Here is a 26,489-nt window from a genome sequence, read left to right on the forward strand (position 1 = left end):
GATTATTATTCTACCAAAGAAGATAATCAGAATAATATCTAAAGTTTCTTTTGATGCTCATAACGATGTTCTTTTTAAAGAGCAAGAGATTTTAAAATTCTCGGCCATTTATTTATACCAAATAGGTAAATTTATGTATCTTTTTAAAACAGGCTTATTTCCAAATTATTTTCGTGATATGTTTACTCTTGCAAGCTAGATACATTCTTCTAATACAAGAAACTCCAGCCTTTCCTATATACCTCATTGTCGAACTAATTTTCGAAAATTCTCAATTCGGTTTCAAGGTCCCACGTTTTTCAACTCGCTAAGTCGGGAAATTCAAAACAGTGAAAGTATCAGTTTGTTTAGCAAAAGACTTAAAAAATTCCTTCTTTCTTAGTTAAATTGACTCTTTGTTGAGCTACAACAACTTTCATTCAGTACCCTTAACTTGTATGGTTTACCCTATAGTTCCAGGAAGCCTATAGTTTATAAGCCCCCGGCTTTTATATAGGCTTCCTTGCCTCTACCACATTTAATCCTGAAATAACTTAGTTGGAATATTGTATATCATCTTTAATGTATTTCTGTATACTGTTGTTGTATTTCTGGTTAATGGCAAAATAAAATGAATGAATGAATGAAGGAAGGAAGGAAGGAAGGAAGGAAGGAAGGAATGAATGAATGAATAGTATTTGACAAGGGCAGTGACCCTCCTTTGACATCTTTTTAACGCCTTCGCCTTGCTCATGTTATTTGGAACCGGAGGTGACGTTTCTACATGAAAGGATGTACGGGTATGCTTGATGGAGAATTAAATCTACCTTAGAGAAAAGTTACATTTCATGAAAATAATTTTTGGCTTCCTTTTTTAGCTAAGTTTATCGTTAGAATAGAGCTACCATCGTTTCTCTTTCTATGCTCCACTTGCCGACATAAAGCCTCAACAGATTCGAGGAAACTATGCCAGTCGAAACTTTCGCTCATGTTTGTTCCAATCTTATAAAAACATGCAGATTCAATTGATTGAAAAGTATTAATTTTTTCATTCCCGACATGAGAATCAGGAAAGGCCTTAAATCCCAAGATTAAAGATTGCACATTTCCGGATTAAATCAGATACACTCACGTTGCTTACAGCTGCTCACTAGTGTAAAAAGTATAATAACAAAAATTACCACCACGTATAACTAATTTACCTTAACTTAGAAAATGTTACTGATAAAATGAAATGTCGCATCACGAATCAGAGGTAGAAAATGTTACATAACAAAATTACAAAAATGTTTCATCACGGTATTCTCAAACTCATTAATAATTCATTAAGAAAATACAAAGGAAATTAATGTTTAATGAGTGTTTGGAAATCGGATGAAACACTGCTTAGTATTTGCATCCTTAATTTCTCCTTCAAAAATGATTTTGTTTGAGAAGAAATATCAAACATTCGACACAGTGTTTCATCACCAGATGAAACACCTCGAAGTTCGTCAAAAATACTCCGCTGCGCGTCGTATTTTCAACTCTCTTCTCGGTGTTTCATCTGGTGATGAAACACTGCATCTCATGTTTGATATATTACGTAAAATCATATCAAGGTAGAAAATGTTACATCACGGCAGTAAAATGATATCAATGTAGAGAATGTTTGATCACGGTAGTAAAATTATATCAAGGCAGAAAAATGTTCCATCGCGGAAGAACAAAGATATCTAGGTCGAAAATGAAACATCACACGGCACTTAAATGATATCAAGGTGAAACATGTCGCATCACGGCAGGAAAATGATATCGAGGTAGAGAATGTCACATCACGGTAGTAAAATGATATCAAGGTAGAAAATGTTCTATCACTGTAGTAAAATGTTATAAAGGTAGAAAATGTTTGATCATGGCAGTAAAAAGATATCAAGGTAGAAATGTCACATCACGGTAGTAAAATGATATCATGGTAGAAAATGTTACGTCACGGTAGTATTAAAATGATATCAAGGTGAAAAATAACAATGGTTAGTTGATGCTATCACAGGAACAGTTTATTGGATATGACACAGCACATTAAGCACTCCGTTTGAAACAAACTGCGCGCCGTAGTTTAGTTTTTAATTGGACTTGCCTAAGGCTGGCTCAGTTTATAAATGCCTCCGATTGACCAATTTCCATTATATTATAATGTAGTGACGCAAACAATAAGCACCATGAATTCGAACCTGACGCTAAAATGAAGTGACTCATAATGATGACTAATCAAGAACGGATGTATGTATTGTGGTTTAATTTTATGATTGGTTTAAATTTTATTTTCCTTTGTTTTCAAGCCTGCAGTGCAGGCGTACTTGGGCGGGCGAACGCTGCTTGTTTATGTTCGTATTGTTGCAACCGCCATCTTCGATTTTATGACGGAAGAAAACCCTTGCACTGCAGGTGACTTTGTTTTGAACTCTTTATCATACATTATCATACCATACCCCAAAACAAAAGGAAATAAAATTTAAACCAAAGGAAAAATTGAACCACAACATATGTATGCATACATGTATGTGTGTGTGCATGCATGTGGGTGAAGCCTACTCTGGGACCTTAAGTCGCCGTAATTTTAGGCGACTTAAGGCGATTTAAGGCGACTTTAGGAAAATTTGGTCAAAATGTTGCGCGACTTAAGGCGATTTAAGGCGACTTTAGGCGACTTAAGGAGAAAAAGGTGACATTTAGATGAGCTACATGTTAGTGAATCTGTTGCAGTTAATTTTTAATTTCAGTTAATTTTTGGTTTTCCTTTGTTTTAAATTCATTAGCACACATAACCATACCCAGAAACAATGGAAAAATAAAAATTAACTGGAATAAAAATGAACTACAACATATACAAAATCAAAATCTGATAACACTACCTCTCTAGGGACACAATGTTGTAGCATAAGTTAATTCAGTCTCGAAGACATCTACATTAGTCTTCCAAATTTTCAACAATCTCAGCTACCTAATATTTTGAACATTAAATATCAAGGTAGCTTGTGTTGCAGGTGTATTCTAACCCTGGTTAGTATAACATTTGTGAAGCAGCTCTAATATCCTTGTTCTGGGCCCTGACGCACTAAATGAATTACAAGCATTTTGAGTTTCCCTTCAACATGATTGGCAAATGGACAATGGCATTTTTAACAGTCCAGTCCTGGCATGTTCTCTAATCCTGATACACACACAGGGGGCCCAGAACTAGGATTTTGTCGCTGTTTTGCAGATTTACTTAACCCAGAGTTTAGTTCCATCTGTGGCACAGGCTAATATCAAGGGGGTTGGTTTAGTATTACATTAGCAGAGACAAAATTTGAGTTAGAAGCAACCAAAAGGGTAAATTTTCTCTTGGTCTTTAAATGCATCATTTTATAATATAAGGGACAAAAAATCAATGGTTCCTGTATTTCTTTTTCCAAAAAATAAAACCCTAAAAGTAGAGTATTTCAATACATCTCTGTAAAATACTGTAAGCTGGTTTGTAGCAAAAAGTTTATATTGAAGTGTCTTTTTTTCATAATTTGACAACAAACATTTAAGTAATTAATTTAAAACATCTAAAATCACTTATCGATATCGCACATTATGGAAATGACGATCCCCATTGTATGTCTTGGCCGTTGCTCTGCCGATGTTTGTCCCCACACGTTTGGCTAAGAGGGTGTTTTTCCAATTGAATTCAAAACAAAAAGGTTTGTAGTTCTCGCCGTATATATATTGCTCCTTTCCTGTCTCAGTCAAACAAAACACTTCCAAATACTTGCTTCGCTAGTGAACCGTACTCTCTTATCCATGGTCTCTTTGGAAACTTTCCAGTCGGGTTGATTTCATGAGTGCATTTATGCACCAGGAGAAACAACTGAGCTTAGCTTCAACCAACCTCGCTCGGTCTGTTCCACGCGGCAGCGTTTACGCTCTCAGCACAAAAGGAAGCATTATGCATCATGTTTAAACCGATGGCAGTACCAAGTGTAAAGTTATGCTTACAAAACTCCATACAAACCCTTCTAAATTTTTTTGGGGTCGACCCAAAAAAAAATTAGAAGAGTTTGTATGGAGTTTTCTGAGTATAACTGGGCTACGATCTCAGAGACAATTTGCCGCGAAATGCTCATTTTTGGCAAGTAGGCCTCTTGGACATTGTTCTTTCAGAATATCCTGACAAATCCCATAATTTCAGAAGTTTCATTTTTATGACGTCATCACTTTAGTACTCTATTGCCTGCACACTACACTGTTTAATGTAATTTAGCTAGAACTTGAACCTTTAAATGCCTTTTTAAACAATATTTTTACTCTGAGATATGAGACAAACCTCCCGGATGAAATCAATAAAATACCTGTACAAGTGACTGGATAAAGTAGGGTACTATATGTTGTCATTTTTGCATAAACAATACAGGAATGATTATTCTTGTATTGCTTACGACTAATTATTACGTGTATTAAATTGCGTAAAGTAATTAAATGTATAAATTAGAGGGCTGGAGAAGAAATTAATGGGTCTTAAGTCACCGTGGGAGTTTTTTTGTGGGGGGTGGGGAGGGTCTGTGGCTAATATTATTGAACGCGTGTTATTACACACTTTATGAGAAATCATGCATTCTGGAAATAGAAAACTAAAAAAGTAATAACTACAAGACAATTTGAACCTCGTTAAGATTTGAATGATTTAGTGACTTAAGGCAACTAAAGGCGACCTAAGGCAACTTTAGGCGACTTAAGGCGATTTTAGGCGACTTAAGGCGATTTTAGGCGACTTAAGGCGACTTTGGGCGACTTTAGGGGACTTAAGGTCCCAGAGTAGGCCTTGTGTGTGCATGCATGTGTGCATGCATGTATGCATTTATAAGTTTGTAGCGTGTGTATGTATGTGTGTCTATATGTGGGCTGACTTGCATTTTATGTTTTTCTCTTTCAGAATTATAATAGGATTAGGGGTAGCTGTTTTGGTACTGGGTGGATGGTGTTATTTGTACACAAGAGGAAGAGAGGAGCTCTCAGAATTGTGCGACAAGTGAGCTGAAAGTTCAGAATGTTCTCTCTGTTAGTGGAAAGGTTTATTTAAAATAATTCACGTTTAAAAATTTTCTCTTTCGTGTGAAATAGTTCCACGTTCATTAAGGACGTGGACCAAATCCTGTGGTGTGACCATTCAACTTAAATACCTTCCGCAGCACACATTCGCTTGATACCATTTCCTTTCGTTAGAATCTGTAAGTTGACTATTAGATAGTTCCCTTCATGATCGATCAGTCGCCCCATTGACTATTTTCGAATTCCCCATAATACACTCTGTTTGCCCCCCAAATTTTGCATAACTTATTGTCTTAAAATGCTCTTGGGAACATGCAATACTCCCAGGAGCTTTTTAAAACAATGGTTTATACAGAATTTGGGGGGCAAACAGAGTGTATTATGGGGAATTCGAAAATAGTGAATGGGATTGAGTGTTCCAGTCGTTCCCCTCTTCCAAGGTGGGGTGCTTGGAAGTCCGTACTCATGGTAGCCTCCCACGCAGGCGTTTTTAGGGGAGCTCGTTTTTCCCTCCCTGCCCTAAAAACGCCCGCGTGAGAGGCTATAGTCATGGGGTCACTTTGTTTTTTATCTTGCAGCGTAGCGAAGTTAATCGGGGTATTTGTGTTTATGGTTATCTTGTCAATGATTGGCGCTTTGCTTTGGGATACTCTTAAAGGGCGAGAAGACGAGTCCCCAGACGAGTCCCCAGGGGGACCCTATCAGATACAGGCAGTCGCTACGGACCATGAAGAGTGTTCCAAAATTGGCAATGATACCCTGAACTTAAACGGTTCGGCCGTAGACGCAGCCATCGCCTCTGTGTTCTGTCTGGGAGTTATAAACATGCACTCTTCTGGAGTTGGTGGCGGTGGTGTGATGTTGGTTTATAATCGAAACCTCAAGAAAGCCAAAGTCATCGATTTCAGGGAAACTGCTCCAGGGAATACGACGCCTAATATGTTTCCACCAAGCGAAACTGGAGAAAAAATGTCAGAACGTGGTTTGTGTCCTTCTTTTTCTAGGGTGTATTGCGATCAATAATCAGGGGAAGATAAGAGAAGAGAATTCTTAGTTCTTTTCCCCTCCTTTGCATCAATAATCGAGTTCTTTTCAGATCAAACCTATGCTCACCAGCACAAAGCAGCGCATTTGTGATGGTGCTTACTCTTTTCCCCCTAGACTTCCGTTTTATGGGAAGAGTTGACCCTAGAACTCCGATGGATCTGATAAGGAAGGTCCAAACTTCGGTACACCACTGAAACTGTTCTAACTCGCAGTTAGGTATCTTTCAATTTCCATAAAACTTTAACTACGTAGCCTCTCACATGGTGGACTGATATTTTATGATAGGATTATTTTTTCTGTTGATATAATCATTTTTCTGTTGGTCCGAACACTCACCTTGTATATGCCAGCAGGGAAGGTTTACCCCACTTTGTTAGCGAGGGTTATCCTGGAATTCAGACGGTGCCCCCTTCAAAAGGGAGGTTAAAAATGTTACACTAGTCTTTTTTTATAGCTCGGACCATGCGTAGGTCTGATTATCGGAGGCTCCCCCCCCCGGACATAAAACTGGAGATAGGGATTTAACACACATTTAACGGCGGTTTGCGGTGGATTTATTAACAAAATGCCTGTGCAAGCCAGGTAAACATGAGCGGCGATTTAACAGCACCCAGGCATTGTCGGAAAAGGAGAGAGCGACGGGAATTTAACATAAAGGACTAAGCGAAAAACAGTTGCTATAAATCAAGTTATCAATCAAGTTGACAATTTGACAATCAACTTTTTTTTTCAATCAAATTTTCTTCTGTTTTTTTCTTTTCTTTACGTTGTTGCATAAAATACCCGGTAAGTTTCATCGTTAATCATGCTGTATTAAAATCTCTTTTTGACTGATGTTAATGTAGTATGACTTCTAAGTAGAGAACAAAGTTAGCCTTGTTTTCTGAGTGGTCTAATGTAGGCGCACTTTGATCGAATTGGAATGTTGTTACTGGTCACGAGTGATTCATGAGAGGTCAAATTTTACTCCAAATGGCGTGTGTACCGAACTTGAATATATATAGTGAACCTTTGAAACGAGACCGGCAATTGAATCTGAACTAGGTTGTGTCTAGTATTTTGTTCGAAAGTACTAATGACCCTCTGTACAGGACTTTTGACAAACTTCTTAGCCCGGAGAGCGGGGAAATTAACGGCGTTTTAATACCAGGACAATCTTCTCCTGGGGGTCGGGCAGCCAGGTTGTCAATTGACTGTAGCATAAGACGTCTGAGATCTTTTGACTGTGCTGGAGCAGCCTGCGCTACTTACATGTGTTTGTGCAGGATTTTTTTTTCCTCGGGAAGGGGATTGGCAGGGGTGCATGGGTTAAGCGGAGGCGTGGGTTGTAATGGGAAGCGAGAAAGGAAGCAGATAGCGTAGCATGTTTACTATCTTCCCGTAATAATAATAATAATAATAATAATGATAATAATAATGCGGTGTTTTACAATTTTTCAAGACAAATTGCACTTAGTCAATATTCAGGACGATCGATCGTGGGCTTTTAGCGAAACCGTTCAAAAATTTCCAAAATCACCCATACGGCCAGCCGGTTCTCATATCTAGTGCGCGCTGTCAGTGTGGTCGAGTGTTTGAATGAACTTTAATAGAGTTACGCTTCAACATAATAACGAATTTATTATTATTACTTTTTTGTTATTTAATGGTTTCAGTTATAACGATGTGTAGTGTTATAAAGCGTTTGATACGCGCGACATTTTTGAATACTCCTGCAAGCGATGTTCATGAACGATGAAAATAAACGGCACGTACAAGCGATTAAAATTGCAAGAGAGACTACTAACAATCAATAAAAGAAATATAATTCGGTGAAATATTTACAGAAACAACAATTTTCATTCACGAAGACAGGTATTAAAGTGTCTCTAAAAATCCTGACTCTTAAAGAGCTTACAGCTTAAAGCTAAGTTAATTATGTTTTACTTAAGCCGGCCTCCCGGTGTTTGCTTTTTTCAAAGATGAACTCCTCGAAGCAAGAAAATCGCTCAAAGTTTTCTTTCTACGGCCAAATTTATAACTAAATATTCTTCGGAACATTTTCTTTCGATTTGCGGTGAGAAAATATATCTGAAGGCCTTTTAAAGTTCTGTAAGCTTATTTATAAATTAAAATAACTAAGATAGTACGCGCGCTCCGTCGCTTCGTCGCCATTTTTTTCTCACTACAGAAATATGCGGACGTCCTCGAAAACAATGAATTAAAATTAATTTCGCGGGAAAGCCTGTTCTAAAAATAATTCTTTATCGGAAAGGGTTGACAAGGGTACAGCACGTATGGAGGCTCCAAGTAATCGGCTCCTCGGCTTCTGATTAGACCTAATAAAATGCAAGTTTAAAAACGTGACGTAAGAAATATTTAAAAAGTATAAAAATTTTACTACAAAACTATGTACAAAATTTCATGATAAAAATTTACAAAATATCTATAGGACCTAATAAAAAGCCAGTTTAAAAAAATTAAAAGTATCAAAATTTTCCTCATTACCAATATTAACGGGCAAGCTGTTCCACATTCTTTGTGTGACAGCCAAGAAGGCTCCTCCATGTACGTTCCGCCTTTCTGCGCAAGCGTTTAGCTTTATGTATGTCCTCGTTGTACCATGGCACAGCAGGTCTTGCAATCCGTACGATCGTTGCCATGGGGCGCTTACTTTGACGTTCAATATTGAATTTATATGTCAAATGTGTAGTAAAGCCTCGAGTGGTAGGCGTACCGCATGAAGTCTTTCTTTGTCCCTGATGCCCTCCCACTCAATACATTTAAAACCAGTGGCTGCACGTCATAGTAAACTCTCGATCGTCACGTTCTTAATAAAAATGAGCGTTCTGTGAACAGTATACAGATTTCCTGTGGTAGAGCCGTGGATTTGTGTACGAGCCGTGCTGTACTTTCATTTACGGAAACGGCGCTCTTTCTTACTATTTTGAGTGTAAAGATTTGTTGAATCGTTGATTTCGATGGACGTGTGAAACTTTTTTCTGTATAGCACATATTTATTTCTGATTATTTCTGTAAGCACTTTTTACTGCTTTAATAATGTGTTTTTCTATGGCACCACTTAAGGCCCTTTCACTTAAGTGTAAAACAAAACGTTCTTAGCAAGCCCCATGTTGGAACGAAATCTGCCAGTCTTTATTTTCCCGCTACCCATCACATCCCCGCATGTCTCGTCAATCTAAAAATAAAGAACTAGTTAAGAAATCCGGGGTATCGTGGAAAGGCAACTAGCGAGCGGCACGCAAGAAGAACTGTATGAGATTGGGGTGGCCAGAGCTTGGCGCCTCTCCCTGCAAGCTTTGCTTGTCCCTCTACTCACAGGACGCAGGTTGGTACCGTGAAAGATCGATTAAACGCCGCGGTGCTTATACGAGAGCGGTGCTTATTTCAACTACGTGTAAAACACTGTTGGGAATATAGAGAGAATTAAGTGAGGCGCGTACAAGGTGTGCACAATTTATATAAAATATGTACACCTCGAGATCAAACCCGGTTTCAAAAGTTTCCCTAGCTACATAACTCACGAGTTAGTAGAGGTCTTATTTCTCAAGTGATATGGTTTTAATATCTCTTTATATAAAGCGCCGTAACAGAAGGTGGGGCGTTAATTTGTAAATACCCAAATTAGCGCCGAGACGCTTATTGAATTATTTTCGGTAAAGATGCGGCGCTTAATCGATTATTTTATACGGTATTCGATTTACAACGTTTCTTTCTAGGCGGTCTTGCTATTGCTGTCCCCGGGGAGGTTCGCGGTCTTCGCCAAGCTTGGAAGGATCACCATCAGTTACGTTGGGAGACACTGGTCCAGCCTGCTATTGATTTAGCCAGAGGCGGTTTTCGAATAAGCGCTGCAGTGGCCGAAGTCCTGAGTGAAAAAAAAATGGTAATGGCTATAAAAGACGATCCTGGGTTAAGGTGAGCTGTTTGATGGTAGTTATTTTCGCGTTTTCCTTTTTCTACTCCTTTTACTATTATGCTTTCTTTGTTTCATTCAGCGAACTCCTCCTGGATAAAAATGGCAAGCCTAAAAAAGAGGGGACTAAAATCAAGAACGAAAAGTACGCTAAGACACTGGAAATAATTCGAGACTATCCCGAAACTTTCTATAATGGGCAGCTGGCCGAGAATATCTTACAGGATATAACAGGAGGTATTTCAGACAAGCAAAGAAAGGGACAGGTAACTGCACAAGATCTGAGGAACTACAAGACAGTGATAAGGAAGCCCCTAGAAAGTAAACTTGAGGGGATGAAAATGCTCCTTACTCCTCCCCCTACAAGTGGCGCTGTACTAGGTCTCGTCTTAAATATACTGAAAGGTAGGTAGGTGTTCTGTTCTCAGTCATCATCATCATTTATTTGCCATAGCGAAATATAAATAATGCAGTGAAACTTGTGTTAAGCGGATCTCATAATAAGCGATCAGATAAACTGACGTAAATCCCTTACTTATCTGCCTATATTTTCTTTTAAATGAATAATTATGAAAAATGAATTCCTCTGTCAAGTTGTACGGCAAAGAAAAAATAGAATTTTCATTCGCCAGTAGGTTTAAAAGAGCGCTGGTACGGAGCTCCCTGGATGTACCATCAGCTACACTTATTTAAAGACCTTTAAAAATCAAGTGTTTGATTTTATAGGTTACCATTTGACTTCATCAGATCGTGATGGTACGAAAGCCTCCGTGTTTACATATCACCGGATCATTGAAGCTTTTAAGTTTGCTTACGCATGGCGAGGTCAACTTGGAGATCCCGATTCCAGGTTGAATAAAAATAAGAATATAAACCAAGTAAGCGAAAGATACTTCTTTCTAACGCTCCTCGCAGTTGCACCTTCAGCGGGGGAGAATATGGAATCTTACTGTTCTCTTTAGAATATGCAGCTTTGAAACTTTCTTTTCTTGTATTTAGCAATAAATCTAGTTGCAGATTTCGTCAATTTGAAAAGCCCCTTATTTAATAAGGTATTCCGTGTCTAAAAGACAAAGGGCAAAGTAAGTTTCATAGTTTTTGTAAACTATCGGATACACAGCTATAAACGTTGCATAAAAAGAAAAGAATCTGATGGATACATTTAATCCCAGGGGGGTCCAGATCGCTCCAACTCATCTCCTTGATTCGCCAGAATATAAGTACTCTTTCTGTCTATGGCCATTCCCCCTCGCCCCCTTCCGTCCTTAGAGGCAATAATACAATTATAATTAAGCAATAGAAAACCGTTTTCCGTGTTTGTATAGCCTGATATAAACACGAGTGGGGTTGGGAGAATTCGAGACAGTTATGCAAACCCGAGACGAAGTCGAGGGTTTGCATAACGGACCGATAGAACAACAACTGGGTGCCAAGCAACGTATACTAATACAAGATGGCGAAACATACGTCAACGTGTCCTACTACGCGTGGGTCCACTGTGTTTAAACCCATTTTCTGCCTAGGATATCATGAGATTGCCTTTGACAGGCGTTTTCCCTCCCACCTGCTACAGAAGCCAATCTGATATATACAAAGTTGTTAACTCTAGAAATTTTCCGTGCCGAATATTTCCACATTTTTCTTTTCAGATTGCGCAAAAGATGATACAACAACAGTTTGGTGACGACTTGCGAAGAAAAATAAAAGATAATGGAACAAACAACAACGTGTCTTTCTACGCGCCCTCATATTCTGATGCTGATTATGGCACCACACACCTGGCGGTTTTAGCAAACAACGGTGACGCAGTTTCAGTGACATCTACTATAAATTACAGGTTTGTCAGCAAAAGACAATGGGTCTGGAGAAAACGCTTATCCTAAATCAGGAGCCGCCTAAATATCGTATTTACTCGAGGTAACGCCTTTTTCTCCTTCCTCACTGAGAGGTTTTAAGAGGATGGGTTCGGATGTGATTGATTGTTGATTGGCATCTCTCGCTAGGATATTTAGACCAGGATGAAGTTTTCTCTAAACGTAAATCTTAAAGTCTACTGTTGTCTTTTTGTATATTCATGGTCACGGAACCGGTCACGTGGTCAAAAATTCAAAATGAATATTAAGAGACTTAATTATTCGTAAAAATATTTCTTCGTTTATGATTGGCTCAAGTCCCCCAGCTAACTCTTCATAATCAGCTAGCATTGACCAAATCCAGAAAAGGTTTGTGATATCTGTAAAATTACCTCAATAACCGGACAGGATATCGACAGAAAGAGGGACTGGACCGTAACCGAGAAGACCCGAGACGAGGCTGCTAAGCTCAGATGTTTTTGTAGAGCTGGAGAAAATGGCAAACTGGGGGGATTCCACACGTTTTGTGGACAGCAGCAAAAATACAAATCGCGGATGACAATAGCTATTTAGTTCGTGTACCTTTCAGAGAGGGACATGAACAAAAGACCGAGCAAAAAACTTTACGGATCAAAGAGACTATAACAATAGAAATTATCATGTGCCAGAGCTGGTTTGCTCGTGACGTCACGGCGGCCATGTTGGAGGTTGAGAACAAAGGCATTTCTCTTTTCTGGGAACTAAACTCCATTTTCATGTAAATTCTTCTAGGAAAAATTCTATTGTATTGATCCCCCAACATGGCCGCCTTTTGACGTGGTTGCAAACCAGGAATTGGTACATCTAGACATCACCGTTGTCGCTCTTGTTTACGAACATGATTTCTGATCTTGACAGATTTGGATGCCTTTATCGATCCACCCTCACTGGGATTATCTACAATAATCAAATGGCAGATTTTGATATTCCTAAAAGAAAAAAAGGTGGTCTTAATCCATCTGAGGTTAATTTTCCAGAGCCACACAAGCGGCCTTTCTCGTCCATGTCCCCTGCCATTTTGACGGATGATAGTGGTGACGTACAGCTTATAATTGGCGCGTCTGGAGGCAAAAGAATCGCCACGGCTGTCTCTCTGGTATGACATAACCATATGAATTTCAGTTAAACTTCAATTAAGCGGCCACCCTTGGGGTATCAGCAAGTCGCCACTTTTGATGGAGATTGGCCGCTCAATAGAGGTTTGTCATAAATTAGCATAATCTTTAGCAGAAACATCACTTTATTTTGGGAGGAACACGCGACGGGAGCGACATTTATATTGGTCCAGAATGAGTCGTCACCTTCATTTTTATCTCGGACGTGATTTTCCTTTATCGTGAAGGTAACGCCAATCAAAGTGTATTAAGTGCTTGGTGACCGTTCAATTCATTATGGAGGTGTCAACAATACAATGAACAAAAGGAGAACGCTCACCCGGATGGCCAAAAGGTGACTAGTCCGCTACACAGCCGTTTTTAGTTTCGTCACGCAACGCTCCGCCCCACACCGCTTAACAGAGGTTCACTTTGATTACTGACCGCTTAACAGTGGGTGGACGCTTAATGGAGGTTCAACTGTGCTAGAAATTGTAAGAGAAATAAAATGCATTAGTAAAATCCAGCTAGTGGTTTATTATCAATGCTGCGTTCTGATTGGTTGAGATACTACTAAGCTATATGTTACAGCCCACTAGTAGCGAAAAGCGCGGGCTTTTTGGCGACAAAAAAGGATTAAAGTCTAACTTTTACCTAGCTAAAATGTTTTTATTCCCGATATTTTAGACCAACTAGTTGAATTTTACTAAAACAATTATTCCTCTCGCCCTCATGGCCTCTGAGTCAATAGCCCATTTGGCCTTCGGCCTCATGGGCTATTGACCCAGAGCCCATTCGGGCTCGAGGAATAATTGTTAATTATTCTGCAAATGATCCAGCGAGCAAAAGCTCAGTGTTTGTTTTCCCGCCATATAGAAAACAGGATGGAATTGGGGAAGAGCAGAAATGCTTACTGGTAGTTTCGCTACAAAGTCATTTTGCCACAAGTTGCGATAGTTTCGCTGCATATCGAAGTCGTTTCGCATCAATTTGGAAAACATACAATAATCTTTCGTTTTAGCGATCGTGTAGTTATCGCTACATAATTAAACCTTAAATGGACACAGTCAGCTTTGGGACCGCGCTGACCTGGACACTACTTTTGCCTCAATCCGAAATCAGATCTATGCGTCGGATACATCTAGAAATCCACCTAGTGTTTCATTCGATGTTCGATCTTTTACTGAAAGCGCAAAACCTCTTTTTGTGCAAAGTTTTACTCACCCTCCTATTACATTACTTTATCATATTTGGTTAAAAATAGTGACCACGAAGCTTCGGCTACTTTGGTCACTGTGCACACATCAACAAACTTGTACAACATATTTACTTTCCATTTGTTGTGAATTTATTTCTTCTGTAATCTATCGTATTCTGTATAAATTGGGATAGTGCGCAATCAACTTTTTTTTTTGTTTTTAACCTGTTGGCTGTTTTTTTTATTGTTATTATTATAGATTTTTTTTACAACAGTTGCAAAAAATAAAATAAAACAAAATACCAGTTGAATAAACAAAATGAAGAAAAAATGGAGAAAAAATAAACACAATAAATAAAAGGAAAAAAACATAACATATAATAACGGAAAGCCGAGGAAACGAAGCATTAATGCTACTACTATCACTACATCATGACTACGCTAAACAAAAAACACTTGGCAAGCGCCACCTGAAGAAACAAATAAGAAAAAGCTTCATTGGTGGAAGTTGTTGTGAAACAATAGGTGCGCTTGTAAACACAAAAATACTTTCAAACACATAGAACAATAAAATATAAAAATTGCGAACGTAGCCAGAAAGAACTGTTTAAACTGGGCGAGAATGTCAGTGTCGATGTTCTTTTCTTATTCCTTGTTTTTAAGAGGAAAGGAAGTGAGCTCCCCTTCAAAAACAACGATGCAATAAATTTGAAATAGGTAATTAAATTCTGGAAAAGCTAGTTTGTAATAAAAGCGATGAGAGAAATATATAGGATTGAGAAAAAGGCGTGTATAATAAACAATGAATAACAAACGTCCTAACCTGAGATCAGGCCCAATTTTAGCGGTTCTCATACATTCTCTCTAACGAATGTTATTTACAAAGCGAAACAAAAATTCTGAGAAAAAAGAGCCTGATCTCAGGTTACAAACGTCCAAACAGAATTACGTGCACTGAAGTCCATCGATCGGCAACTTGTATGGTTCAGATCTGCTAAGAGCGGCCCTCTTTCCTTATTGCATCCTAGCTTCCAACATCTTACGGATTAACTTCTTTCTCATTTCCTCGACTTGTTTCGGCAGATCAGGTCCTATTCCAAAACCAGATTCATCTTCAAGGCACGAGCGGCGAGAGAACACTACTTCGCGGCCAGGGTATCTGAGGAAGCGTGCTATGATAGCTCTCGGTTCCCTGGGCTTTTCCTACCCGGTGGACTTGTTGGAATTCGATCCTGCCCGAGCATCTTCGATTCCAACTTCCGTTTTAAGGAAATTATACAAGGTTTCCTTAGTGTTCTCGTCCTTGCCTTCCTCGCGGATTTATAAAAGCGCAAATTTTCCCGGCGTTGGCATACTTCATAATTCAGAAGTTGCAGTTCCAGTCTGCGATGATCTCCCTCGCTTTCTTTACTAAAAACTTCCAAAAACTTCACTTCTTCTTCGACGTCCTTGTTCAGGCTACTTACACTGTTCTTCAGTTCATTCATCTCGCTGGAAGCAGTTCTTAAATCGTTCTTGATCAGTGCAACCTCATTTTCCAAGGCACTGACGGTAGCATTCAGTTTTATCGACGGAATTTTGAGTAATTTAATTTACAAAGTAATGGCATCCAGTTGGGTTAACTTAACCAATATTTGGTCGACTTTGGAGGCGAAGTTTTGTGCCATGTGTAGTGCTGTTAAGACAATGTCGCTTTGCTCGGCTTCGGCGTCCTCTGGGATAGTTAGGATATCCAAGACTTCTTGCAAGTCTTCGAGTTCTTGCTCTTCTCTGCAATGCTTAAATTCTGGCGAGTTACTGTTACTATCACTGCTGCTGTTTCTGCTCTTTCGCTTGATTAAAGACAGCAATTCCATAATATATAACAATTATTCACCGAAGTGGAGGTAGCTAGTCGTGGTTATTTACCGAACTGCGAAGCAGTGAGGTAAATATCCACGACTAGCCACCGACACTGAGGTGAATAATTGTTTTAGTATATACTAAAACAGTGAGATAATTGAGCACAAAAATGATGATTTTTAACTCAAATACTGTTGCCAACGATTACAATTTTGGCGCGTAATGACCGGGCGGCCGCGGCCGTCGCTTTTTCTTGCCGACAATTAAAACTTTTAAAAGAATTTGTTTAGCTCTTGCGGGGAAATTTCTTCAAAAGGAGTTGTGAATTCTTTTTGTATTTAAAATCATTCTATAAAAAAAGATTATTAAATTTAGTTTTAAGCTTATTTATGAACAACTCAACTAAATAAAGTAACGCAAGACTTAAACTTAATCTGCATTTGTAAACAAAAAATTTTTTCACCGGTTTAATCGATAAATTCGTGTCAAAAAGACAAAGCTTTACCTGTTAAAACTTCCAATCCGAACTTCGTCACCTTCTTCGTGTATTTCGGAAACAGCTTGCTTGATTAGTTGTGAAATTTCTTTGTTTGTTTACGGCACTCGCAACTTACGCGAGTTTGGCGTCGCTCGCTCGGAGGAACTGGAGGTGAATCAGTGAATAGTCACCGCAGGAGACAGGGCTGAATAACGTACTACGCATGTCCGTGACATCAATTGTTTACTTGTCTAGCCCGTGCGCGAAACACTCAGGCAAAGTGGAATTCTTGCATCTGAGACCATTTTATCTTCCACCATCTAAACTCATATTTGTGAATGCCAACGAAGGAGAAGTTCTACGAATACGTTAGAAATGCAACTCATGGAAAGAAATGTTACGCAATCCAGGGATCAAGGAAAATGTTTTTGACCGTCCCGGCGAAGGTTTTTCATTGTTTTGATGCAGATCGTCAGTAAGTTTGCAGAAAGATGACTGAGAAATTAAAAAAGAGCAATGCTGGAGTTTGGGCGACTTTTCTTCGATGGTACGTAAACGATTTACCTAAACATTACTTTATTCTGGTTAAGGAGGAGCAAATCTTTGAAATGTAGGCCGAGCGATAGCAGTTGTTGACCGTTTCTTGGTACCATCAGACACAAGAAGTCATGAAAGTCATAAACTTAGTTACAAATCTTAGTGCGATGGAAGAAGCTTTTTCGTACCTCTAGCCGGCTTAGAGGCGCTGGTCGAGCTGTAGAATCAGTATTTATTCAGTTAAGTTTGTTTAAAATTTAATTTGCACCTTTAAGCTTATTAATGAATAAACTTTTAAAGTTTAAAGCTGTTGAAGTTTTGAGAAACAATCACAAGTTAGCTCAGCTCTATGTGAGTTTTCGTGTTAACTATAGGTTTTCCATTTATGACAGGATTGAATGAAGCAGAAGAATCAAGGAATGAAGATCTAGACCTCGAAGAGAAAAATAAATGAAAGTTCTTCTCCCTGTAATGAAGCTTTTTAGAGAACTCCAAGTCATTGATACTATTGATACTTTTACCAGCAAGCATCGACTGTATTTCTTACGCATTTACTCTTTTCAACATTAATTTTGCCTGTTGTCATATACAAAAATTTATAATAGCTCTTTTGAGCTGAGCTAAGAATGAGTCATAAAGGGAAACAAGTTTGGAAGAAAGAACTTGATTGAATTCGAAACCTCAGTGATTGTTTTGTGTTCTTACAGTTTTTATAGTGAAACCAAACGAGATATAACAAGAGAAATAACTAAAAGACCATCATTCAAGGAAAAACGAAGATAAATAAAATGTACCTTTTAATGCTGATACTGATATGATGTCCGGACGATTTCTTAGAACTGATAACATATTGACAGTCTGTACTTTCATTTCTGTTTACGCTTGAGAATGTACACATTCGAATGAACTGTTTTCGGCTTCGTCCGTGCATCTTCTTTTGTTCATGGCAAAAAACGGAAGAAAAATTGCGAAGGTGGAAACGAGAATTCAATAAAGTATGAGATAATCTACCTTTAGTTTAAATGGGAGCCTTGAATATTCGGAAACCACCTTAAAAATCAGGAAAATGTGAGGATGTTTTGAAAATCCTTTTGCAAACGGTACTATTTATAGCCGGGACGCTTCTTTCGTGCGTCTTCTTTTGTTCATAGAAGAAAGTAGAAGAAAAATTACAAAGGTAGAAACGAGAATTAAATAAAGTATGAAATAATCTACCTTTAGTTTTAATGGGAGTCTTGAATATTCAGAATCCACCTTAATAATCGCCAAAATGTGAGGATGTTTTGACAATCCCTTTGAAAAGGATACTAGGTTTTATAAAATAACTGAGATAGTACGCGTGATCTGATTGGTCAAAAACCTATGGTTTATTATACCGGTAAACCCATAGAAAAAGGCATCCGGACCACGAGCCATAAACAAAACCGGCTATTGATCTGCAAACAACGATTTTAGAAAGGCTAAAAAACAGAACAAGTTACTTACCAGCCCTTCTTAATATTAAAAGCGTTGGTTTCCACATTTTATTACTGAGCGTCACAATTCGCTACTGCCATAGCTTTAAAAGTTATAAAGTACAAAGCTGGAAAACAGTTTACATTTCACGACGATGCCAAATCGCAGAGAAAGACAACAACTGTGTGAATTTCTGGTGTACAAAGTCTCTAGGAAAACTTAACAATGTGCCAACCAGCAACAAAACGGATAGTTTTAGCATTCTTGATTTATTTTATCTCAAACTTAAATTCCTTAATGAAAGAAATTGTTCCAAAAAGAGATCTCTGATCAAGATATGGTACAAAATCGGCCGCTGTAGGTTGTAAACAAGCTGCCAACGATGATGAAAGATGTCAGAGTTTTGGGCTGGTTTTTTCCAACATTTGCACAAATTATTCTGTGATATCGATGCCATAACCTACCTCAAACCACCTCACTTCACGAATCGACAAATATTAACGCCAATATGTGACTACGGCAAAGAAACCTTTCTCCACCACTGACATATTTCCATCGGTCGCTGTACGTTCATATAAAGTTACATGCGACAACTTCGCAAATGCAGCCACGTCGTTACCGCAGCATTTCTTGATCATAATTAAGTCCAGAAAACAGATCTTAAACCACTGCGGCTTGTAAGAAGTGAATGAAGTCCTCTATTACAATAGCTGTCAGTTCCGTCTGTAACAACGAAATTCTTAAGGATCGACTCAACAAAATATAGCTGCGTACAGTCTGATGTTCAATTGATTTCTACTTCTGTAGTAAACAAACCATGAACGTATTCTTTCATTGTACGTTCGCATGAATATGTGTTGACTTTTCCTGTAAAACAGCTTTCATAAGTTATCATGTAATGAGTGCAAAAACTCGTGTTTTGAAGTGCTGCTGTTTATTGTTTGACTGAATGAGTTTTGAGAAAGTTCAACGCTATTAAATCGTGAGTCATGATTGGCTTATGATGACTTTAGAGAGAAGACGTGACTTGATCACGGTACTAGAACCATATTTTTTGCCTAAATACTCCATTCTATTAAAAGTTATTTTATAAAAGCAATAGACCACACTTTCTATGGGTTTACCGGCGTGATAACCCACTTGGGATGTTGGAAGAACACTCGAAAAGCTTGTAAATCACTCGCCTTCGGCTCGTGATTTACAAGCTTTTCTTTCTCGTGTTCTCCCAACATCCCGCGTGGGTTATCACGCCGGTAAACCCATAGAAAGTGTGGTCTATTGCTTAAACATCCCAGACCTCTCCCGTCTCTGCACATGCGCAGACGTTGTTCAGCTCTGTCACCGCAGGATATTCACTGATTGAGTAGCCAATCAGAGCGCGCGAAAAACACTATCCACTGTTTTAGTTTATACTAAATAGATTTAGCCAGGGCTAAAAGCGAAGCTCTAGATAATATTTATAGTTTGTTCAAACAAAATAATTATAAAATCGTGTAATGCTAAGCGCCGAAGGCAACGCCGGAGAACGGGGAAAAAACAACAAAAGGTCTAATTAGCAAAAAAGCAAACTTTACATGTGCAGTACACTTTTTTTGTACATTTCTCTGCCGTTGTTTTGTACGACTACAACGTGAAACTTCCAGAAACTTTTTTATGGAGGAAATGTCGTACGCGTTCTCGTTCACATTTTTTTCACTGCGCTCATTTTCTCCTTGCATTGTTGGCCGCTAGCATTTCTCATTTTGTCACCGCCGCTGCAAAATTTTCATGTTGTTCTTCCAACAAGAAAAATGTCTCCTTTGTTTTTTATCTCTCGCTCTAGATCTCTGTCACCTTTTTTCTCGTTGTTTCGCTGGCCTGCCACTTTTTCTCTTTTTCTCTGTCTTTCTCTTGCTCTATGTTCCAAATTTGTGGACATGACAATTAATCTAAGCTCAATACTTTAGCAAACACGGATACAGAAACAATTTTCGCTTTCCGGTTTCGTCTTTATTGACTCTTTAGCTGCCTCTGCTTTACAAGACGCGGGTGGCTATGCAATTTCCCGCCAAAATAACCTGGAGTTGCATTTGGGTTGCCATACCTGTTGATTGAGTTATTTAACATTGGTATACCTGTGGTGCGGACGGATGGTCGGGCGTACGTTTACGTGATTGCCAAATTTTCCAAATTTTTCTTACCCATGGTGCTCCGCTGCGCGCGCTTCGCGCGTGAGAGCTCCGCTATGTTAAAAAAAAAACGGAAAAAAAGCAAAGTTTCCTCGGGAGCTCACGCGTCTACGTCCTTACACGTCCAGGCTCGACACCAGTCCCTAGTGCGCAATAGACTTGACTTGACTTTTCGACGGTATTCCGGACACGCTTCTCACTTTCTGTTTCACGCGCATTATGATTATGCCTCAGCAAAGAAATGGTATATAATGCGCATGTGCATCAGCTGACTGTGTACCTTTCTGTACGAGCACAAGCCCTTACGAGCCATGACTTGTATCAAAATAAGTGGCTCTGAAAAGAGATATTGGTTCAGTCGTTACCTTTGGTGTGCGCACTTCGAACCTCTCAAGGCCAAGAGTAGAGAATTTCCTAAATTGTGTGATGAAGAGCTTCATTCTGTGATTCCATAGAGATATCGGACCTAAGTAGTCTACTTCCGCTGTATTCTCTCTTCTGTATTCTTCCCTTCTTGTCGATGCTCGTCAGTTCATTACTCGCTGAAACTGATCTGTAGGGATGTTGACAAAAACAAGCACAAAAAGAAAACTTTGTTTCTCCAGTGAAAGAATCAACAGGCAAGGGAAAATAATTACAAATAATATGCTTGGTCTCATTGAAGCGAAAAATAGTTTAATAGTAAATAATTTTATAGTAACAATAATAAGAATATAATATTAATAATAAAAATATAAGGTACCTTTTTTCATGAATGCCTACAAAATGGTTATCGTCCGTGTTTTTAAAGAAAATCACTACAGCCAGATTTAAATTAAAGAGGAAAGCAGGGAAACTATTCCAAGGCACCAGACCTCTGTAACTAAACCTACTTTTGGCATTTTGGCATAATTGATAAATGTCATTGCAAAAGTTAGCTTTCCCTCGGAACCCTATGAGATTCATAACTAGAGTATTTCATTACAATAAAAAAAAGATTGCAAATATTGCAGGGCGAGACCATTCAAAGACTTGTAGACCATAGCCGCAGTTTAAATTTTCCTTTGAGTTTGCTTCATGGTGGATAGATTTACGAGTAGGTAGAACGGACAGTGGACTCAACAAGCGTCTCAATTGTTACTATAAACACAATCTATTTCATGATGCATGCAGTGAAACGAAATATGTTTTGCAGCGAATCCACTCCATGAAGTGGAGGTAGCGTGGCCTAGCGGTTAGAGCGCTGGACTTGTAATCCGGAAGCCCCGAGTTCAAGTCCCGCCCTGACCGCTGTTAATATAGAACTTAAGCACCAGACGTTCTTGGTACCACGGAGGCCAACCGGAAGTGTTTTTGCAGCATGACGGCCACTGCGCATGTCAAGACGTTCTTGAGCTGCGGTCATGGACTTCAAAAACGCGAGTTCTCAGGTTGAAACCAGCGGTTCAAATTCGGGGTTCTTTGAAGAGTATTCGTCAAACAAAAGTAGAAATTCTTCGTCTGAAATCATGTTTTCTTCGTATGAAAGAAACAAGACTTAACACAAATCTTTGAAAGACATTTTCAACTGAATTATTCTGTTGCCGTTCTTGATGGTTTCACGTTGTTTTGCTTAATGATTTGCATTTGGCGCGCAAACGGCGTCCCCGATCCAGTTCTGCGCGGCCAGCCATGCATGCCGTTCGTGAATCAAGAACGTCTGGTGCTTTAAAGTTCCGTAATATTATTATAAACGACCAGACTCTTCAGAAATAGCAGTCAAAGGGTTGGGCATGCAGTGGGGTGAAAGAAAGATCCCATGATTCCCATCCCCGCCTTCTTTGACTTGTCACAACTACAGGCTCATTTGTTTGTAGGCTATTGAAATTAAACAACTCACTATTTACTTGTTTTATCTTCAACTTGGGCCCAACTCAACAACATGAAGCGTTTTTTTGCATTACCCCAAATACCCGAAGTATCCCACCCAGTTTTCATCACTTACAATTTATAGTGATTTTTCACGTAAATCAAAACACGTTGAATGAACTTCATTAACCGTATTAACTGCATGCTTACCTTATAATCGTCGGAGGTCGCCAGTCTGTTAGAAATTAACATAGTTGATAAGAGCGTAGGAGCCTTTTAGTCGGGTACACAGAAAACCAAAATGTGACACCCACGGGCATTCAGTGCGTTCTCGCCTGCCTTCCCTGCCCCCTCCCTTATTTGCCCTCTGTCAAGTCTGTGACTCTGATCGTAGCTTGTTGTTTGATGGATTTTTACTGTCATTCATAGGTGTTGATGAACAAGGTTTGGTTTGGAAAGTCCTTGTCGGACGCGGTTGATGATCCTCGAGTTCACCAAAACCTTGTACCAGAAATGAACGTAGAAGTTGAAAAGAAGAAAAAGTATCGTCTTCGTAAGAATATACAAGATGGCTTAAGAGCGCTCGGACACAAAGTAGTGGTGGCAAGTGACAGTGATTTCGCTGTGGTACAAGCCGTGTATCAAAAAACTGGAGAGGGCATTTATGCAAAGTCTGACCCTAGAAAATATGGAGCTCCCGCGGGAGGCTAACATGTTTGTCCCAAATATTAACGGTACTGTTACTGTAAAACTTCAGGTTATAACGCTTTCCCTGCGTAATTCTTCACATCATACGAAAGCTGGATTAAAGAATAGTGTTATTATTCATTCCAAATATTTGTAAGTTCTTTACAAGCTTGCCTCCTCGTAGACTTTCTCCTAAACAGGTTAGCCTATTTCTTGGCACAGTTTCACGCTATAGATCGCTAGATTTCTTTTCTTGGATACTCCTAAAAACGTAGATAGCATCCATCGAGCAAAATGTTTTGTGCTTTCTTGCATTTCTTCCGTTAGATTTTAGTGAGAAATTCAGCCATTTCGTCTTCGGAAAGCCGTGAACGCTATTTTTTAGTTAATTTGTGCCATGAAAACAGTTTGGCGGCCGCGCCTGGAAGCGAGGCTGATCGATGGTCTATTGCCTACGTAACTTAGTTTGCAACAAATACACCATTGATCAGCCTCGTTTACACCATCGAATCGATGGTTTTTTGCTCGCATTTTCCAAATTTGGTCAGCGCTGGTTGGTTATGAAGAATTAGTTAGGGGATTAGAGCCAATCAGAACGGCGAAATATTTTGATTTTAAAATACAATCAACAATATTAACTTCGCCTTCTGCGTATATTTGACCAACTCGCGGTATTTCAAAATGTTTTGTTATTCCCCTCTAAGCCCACTCGGATATTAACACCCACCTTCCCCCCACCCCCCCCCCCCACCTTGCCCTTTTCATATACCACACCACCCAAAAGCCCTTACGAAGTTTTAACGGGATTTTACGGTAACTTAAACTATCTAACGTTTTAGCACAGTAATAAAGCTTTCTAATCTTTATCGCATTAAACGCCATGTAGAGGGGAAAATGTTTTTCAAAATGCCAACTTTTCCAAGTTTAAGTTGAAACGCGCGCATCGGCTCACGCTTTACTTGATTTAAAGCTGCCATCAGGAATACACTCAAAAGTTACACTATACCCAATTTGGCTTGATGTTTTAGTTATTTTAAGCTGTTTTAAATCGTAAAGAATAGTTTCAAAGAATGCATTTTTGCGCGAAATGTAGTTAAAACCTGCTTGAACCTAAACACTGTTTTAACTCAGTAGTTTTAACTCCTAGGTTTACAAGAAACCGTCAAGCTTTGGTATCAAGAGACCTTTTCTTGTTCCCTGTCTCCAAATATAAAAATGTATGTGGTTTGTCTACAGCTTGACATAGAGTAAAGTGTTACATGCATTGAGTTAGAAGAGTTATATCTAAGCTTTGTGAGGGGAAAGGATATGATCTTGTGGAGCTCCAACGTGACAGCTACGACGTTTGTGTAGTTTTGATATGTTACAGATGGCGTTCTTTGAACTCCACGATAAATATCACCTAATATCTGGCTTAGAACATGTAATAAAAGTTTGAGTTGAGATTCGGTTGTCAGACTTATGCAAGATTTTGGTTTGAAGGGAAATGTCATGTTCTTGATGCCTCATAGTTCAACTATGCCAGTCGATATCCTATAAAATAGACACGCTTCAGTTGTGGATGCAGACTTTGATGAGGTTGGGGTGTGTATCTTGCGAAAATTATCATTTCCTCGCTTATGGTGCAATATATTGGGCGGAACCTAGATAACCACTGCTTGCACAAAGGGGAAAACACAGTTAGAAAAGTAGATCAGATAACGTAAAATTCCGAAAATAAGCCCCCCCCCCCCCCCCCCCCCTCATTGTTATCTTTACGATGATAGAATGAACTGTTTCATCTTTTAGCATGGGGAAGATATACGTCCTCAGGGCGAGTTTTAGTAAAAACTTCGTGCAAAATACTGACATGATTTTCTTTTCAACTAAAGATCATGATAAGCTAGCCAAATCGATTTTGAGACACAAATTTCCCTCCAAGTATAAGCCTAACCGATTTTTTAACGCAAATTTCTCTCCGTATATAAGCCCCTTTAAAGGGGCCTTTGAAAAATATAAGCCCCGGGCCTTACTTTCGGAATTTTACGATATTTTATTTGTATAATTAATGGGAGAAAAAAAGAGGTTCTCTTAGTTATTATTCTACCAAATCTTAGCTCAAACGTCAGACGTCCGGGGCTTAAGCTCAGTCAACAAAACCGAGCGAAACCCGTCACTTCAATAAAGAGGAGAAGTGTGATGTCACGTTACCATGGTAGCAAATGTCTGGATGACAACAATAGGGAGTTTTTGCAACGGCGACGGCAAACAGCAAAAAAACAGTAGGTTTAGACTGACAAAAAAACAACTTTGCACGTTCATCACGCTTTTTTGTACATTTCTTAGCCGTTCTTGCACGACTGTAGCCTCCTACGCAGGCGTTTTTAGGGGAGCTTGTTTTTCATCCCTCCTGGGGAGGGATGAAAAACGAGTTTCCCTAAAAACGCCTGCGTGGGAGGCTAGCACGACTGCGACGTGAAACTTCCTAATTTCACGCGCCCGCTTAATGGATTAGGTGAGCACAACACATAAAAAAGTTTCTTTTTCTTTTTCTAACCTTAGACACGTTCCTTTCGGATTTAACCGAGAAAATTTCGCGAACATTTGACAAATTAAATGAAATTAAATAAGATCGACGAAGTTTGAAACAATCCACTTTATTTTGGTTTCTTGTCATCCAGAAATTTTTGCTGCCATGGCAACGTGACGTAACTACTTCTCTCTATAGGCCATTGCACTAAGAGGTCATGTGACATATCCGTTTTTATGAAAATGAAAGTTATATGATTTTGACTTCAAAAAACCATTAGTGACTTATATCTTAAACAAAATAATAGTGATTTAGTTTTTCAAACCAGCACCATTTTCTTAAGATGAGTAAGTTCGTAACTGGTCACGTGACCAAAATGTGATTTTGAAAACTATGAATTACCTCTTTCTGGACAGAAATTGTGCACTTAAACTTCAAGGAAATTGTTGGTAAGATTATGGGGTAACGTTTTCATCACATTTGAGCGTAACTATCAAACGTTTAACAAGATACAAGCAAAAAGTAGCTTTGCCGCCATGTTGGAAGGCAAGAGTATACAAATCATACTACTTTGTTGAAACATCAAAGTGCCATAAAATATCTCCCTTACATGCGTTTCCTCTCAAATTTCTGGTGTACGATAATTTTTATGCGCTCCGTCAATTTTTGGCATCAGCAAGATTCGAACTCATTGTTTAAAAGGAAGCATTGGTCACGTGACCTCTTGATGCAAGTGGTACCTGCTTTGTCATTATGACACTAATAATTCTTATTTCTTTTGTATGTAATCTTGGTATATTATGCA

The 26,489-nt window shown here is 38.9% G+C and overlaps 1 protein-coding gene across 1 annotated transcript in view; it reads left to right on the forward strand.

Annotated features, from left to right (window-relative positions):
- The window catches only part of LOC140952362 (glutathione hydrolase 1 proenzyme-like), a 45,161-nt gene extending 20,541 nt beyond the window's left edge, over window positions 1-24,620 (forward strand). The window contains exons 2-9 of the mRNA XM_073401783.1: window positions 4,919-5,014; window positions 5,613-6,016; window positions 9,801-9,999; window positions 10,080-10,402; window positions 10,724-10,875; window positions 11,647-11,834; window positions 12,748-12,985; window positions 22,918-24,620. Of these exons, the coding sequence (XP_073257884.1) occupies window positions 4,919-5,014; window positions 5,613-6,016; window positions 9,801-9,999; window positions 10,080-10,402; window positions 10,724-10,875; window positions 11,647-11,834; window positions 12,748-12,985; window positions 22,918-23,199 (1,882 nt within the window). The 3' untranslated portion in view covers window positions 23,200-24,620. The remainder of the gene's footprint in view (window positions 1-4,918; window positions 5,015-5,612; window positions 6,017-9,800; window positions 10,000-10,079; window positions 10,403-10,723; window positions 10,876-11,646; window positions 11,835-12,747; window positions 12,986-22,917) is intronic.
- Window positions 24,621-26,489: the final 1,869 nt, after the last annotated feature.

This window comes from Porites lutea, chromosome 11 (genome assembly GCF_958299795.1).
Source record: "Porites lutea chromosome 11, jaPorLute2.1, whole genome shotgun sequence".
Classification (NCBI taxonomy): Eukaryota; Metazoa; Cnidaria; class Anthozoa; order Scleractinia; family Poritidae; genus Porites; species Porites lutea.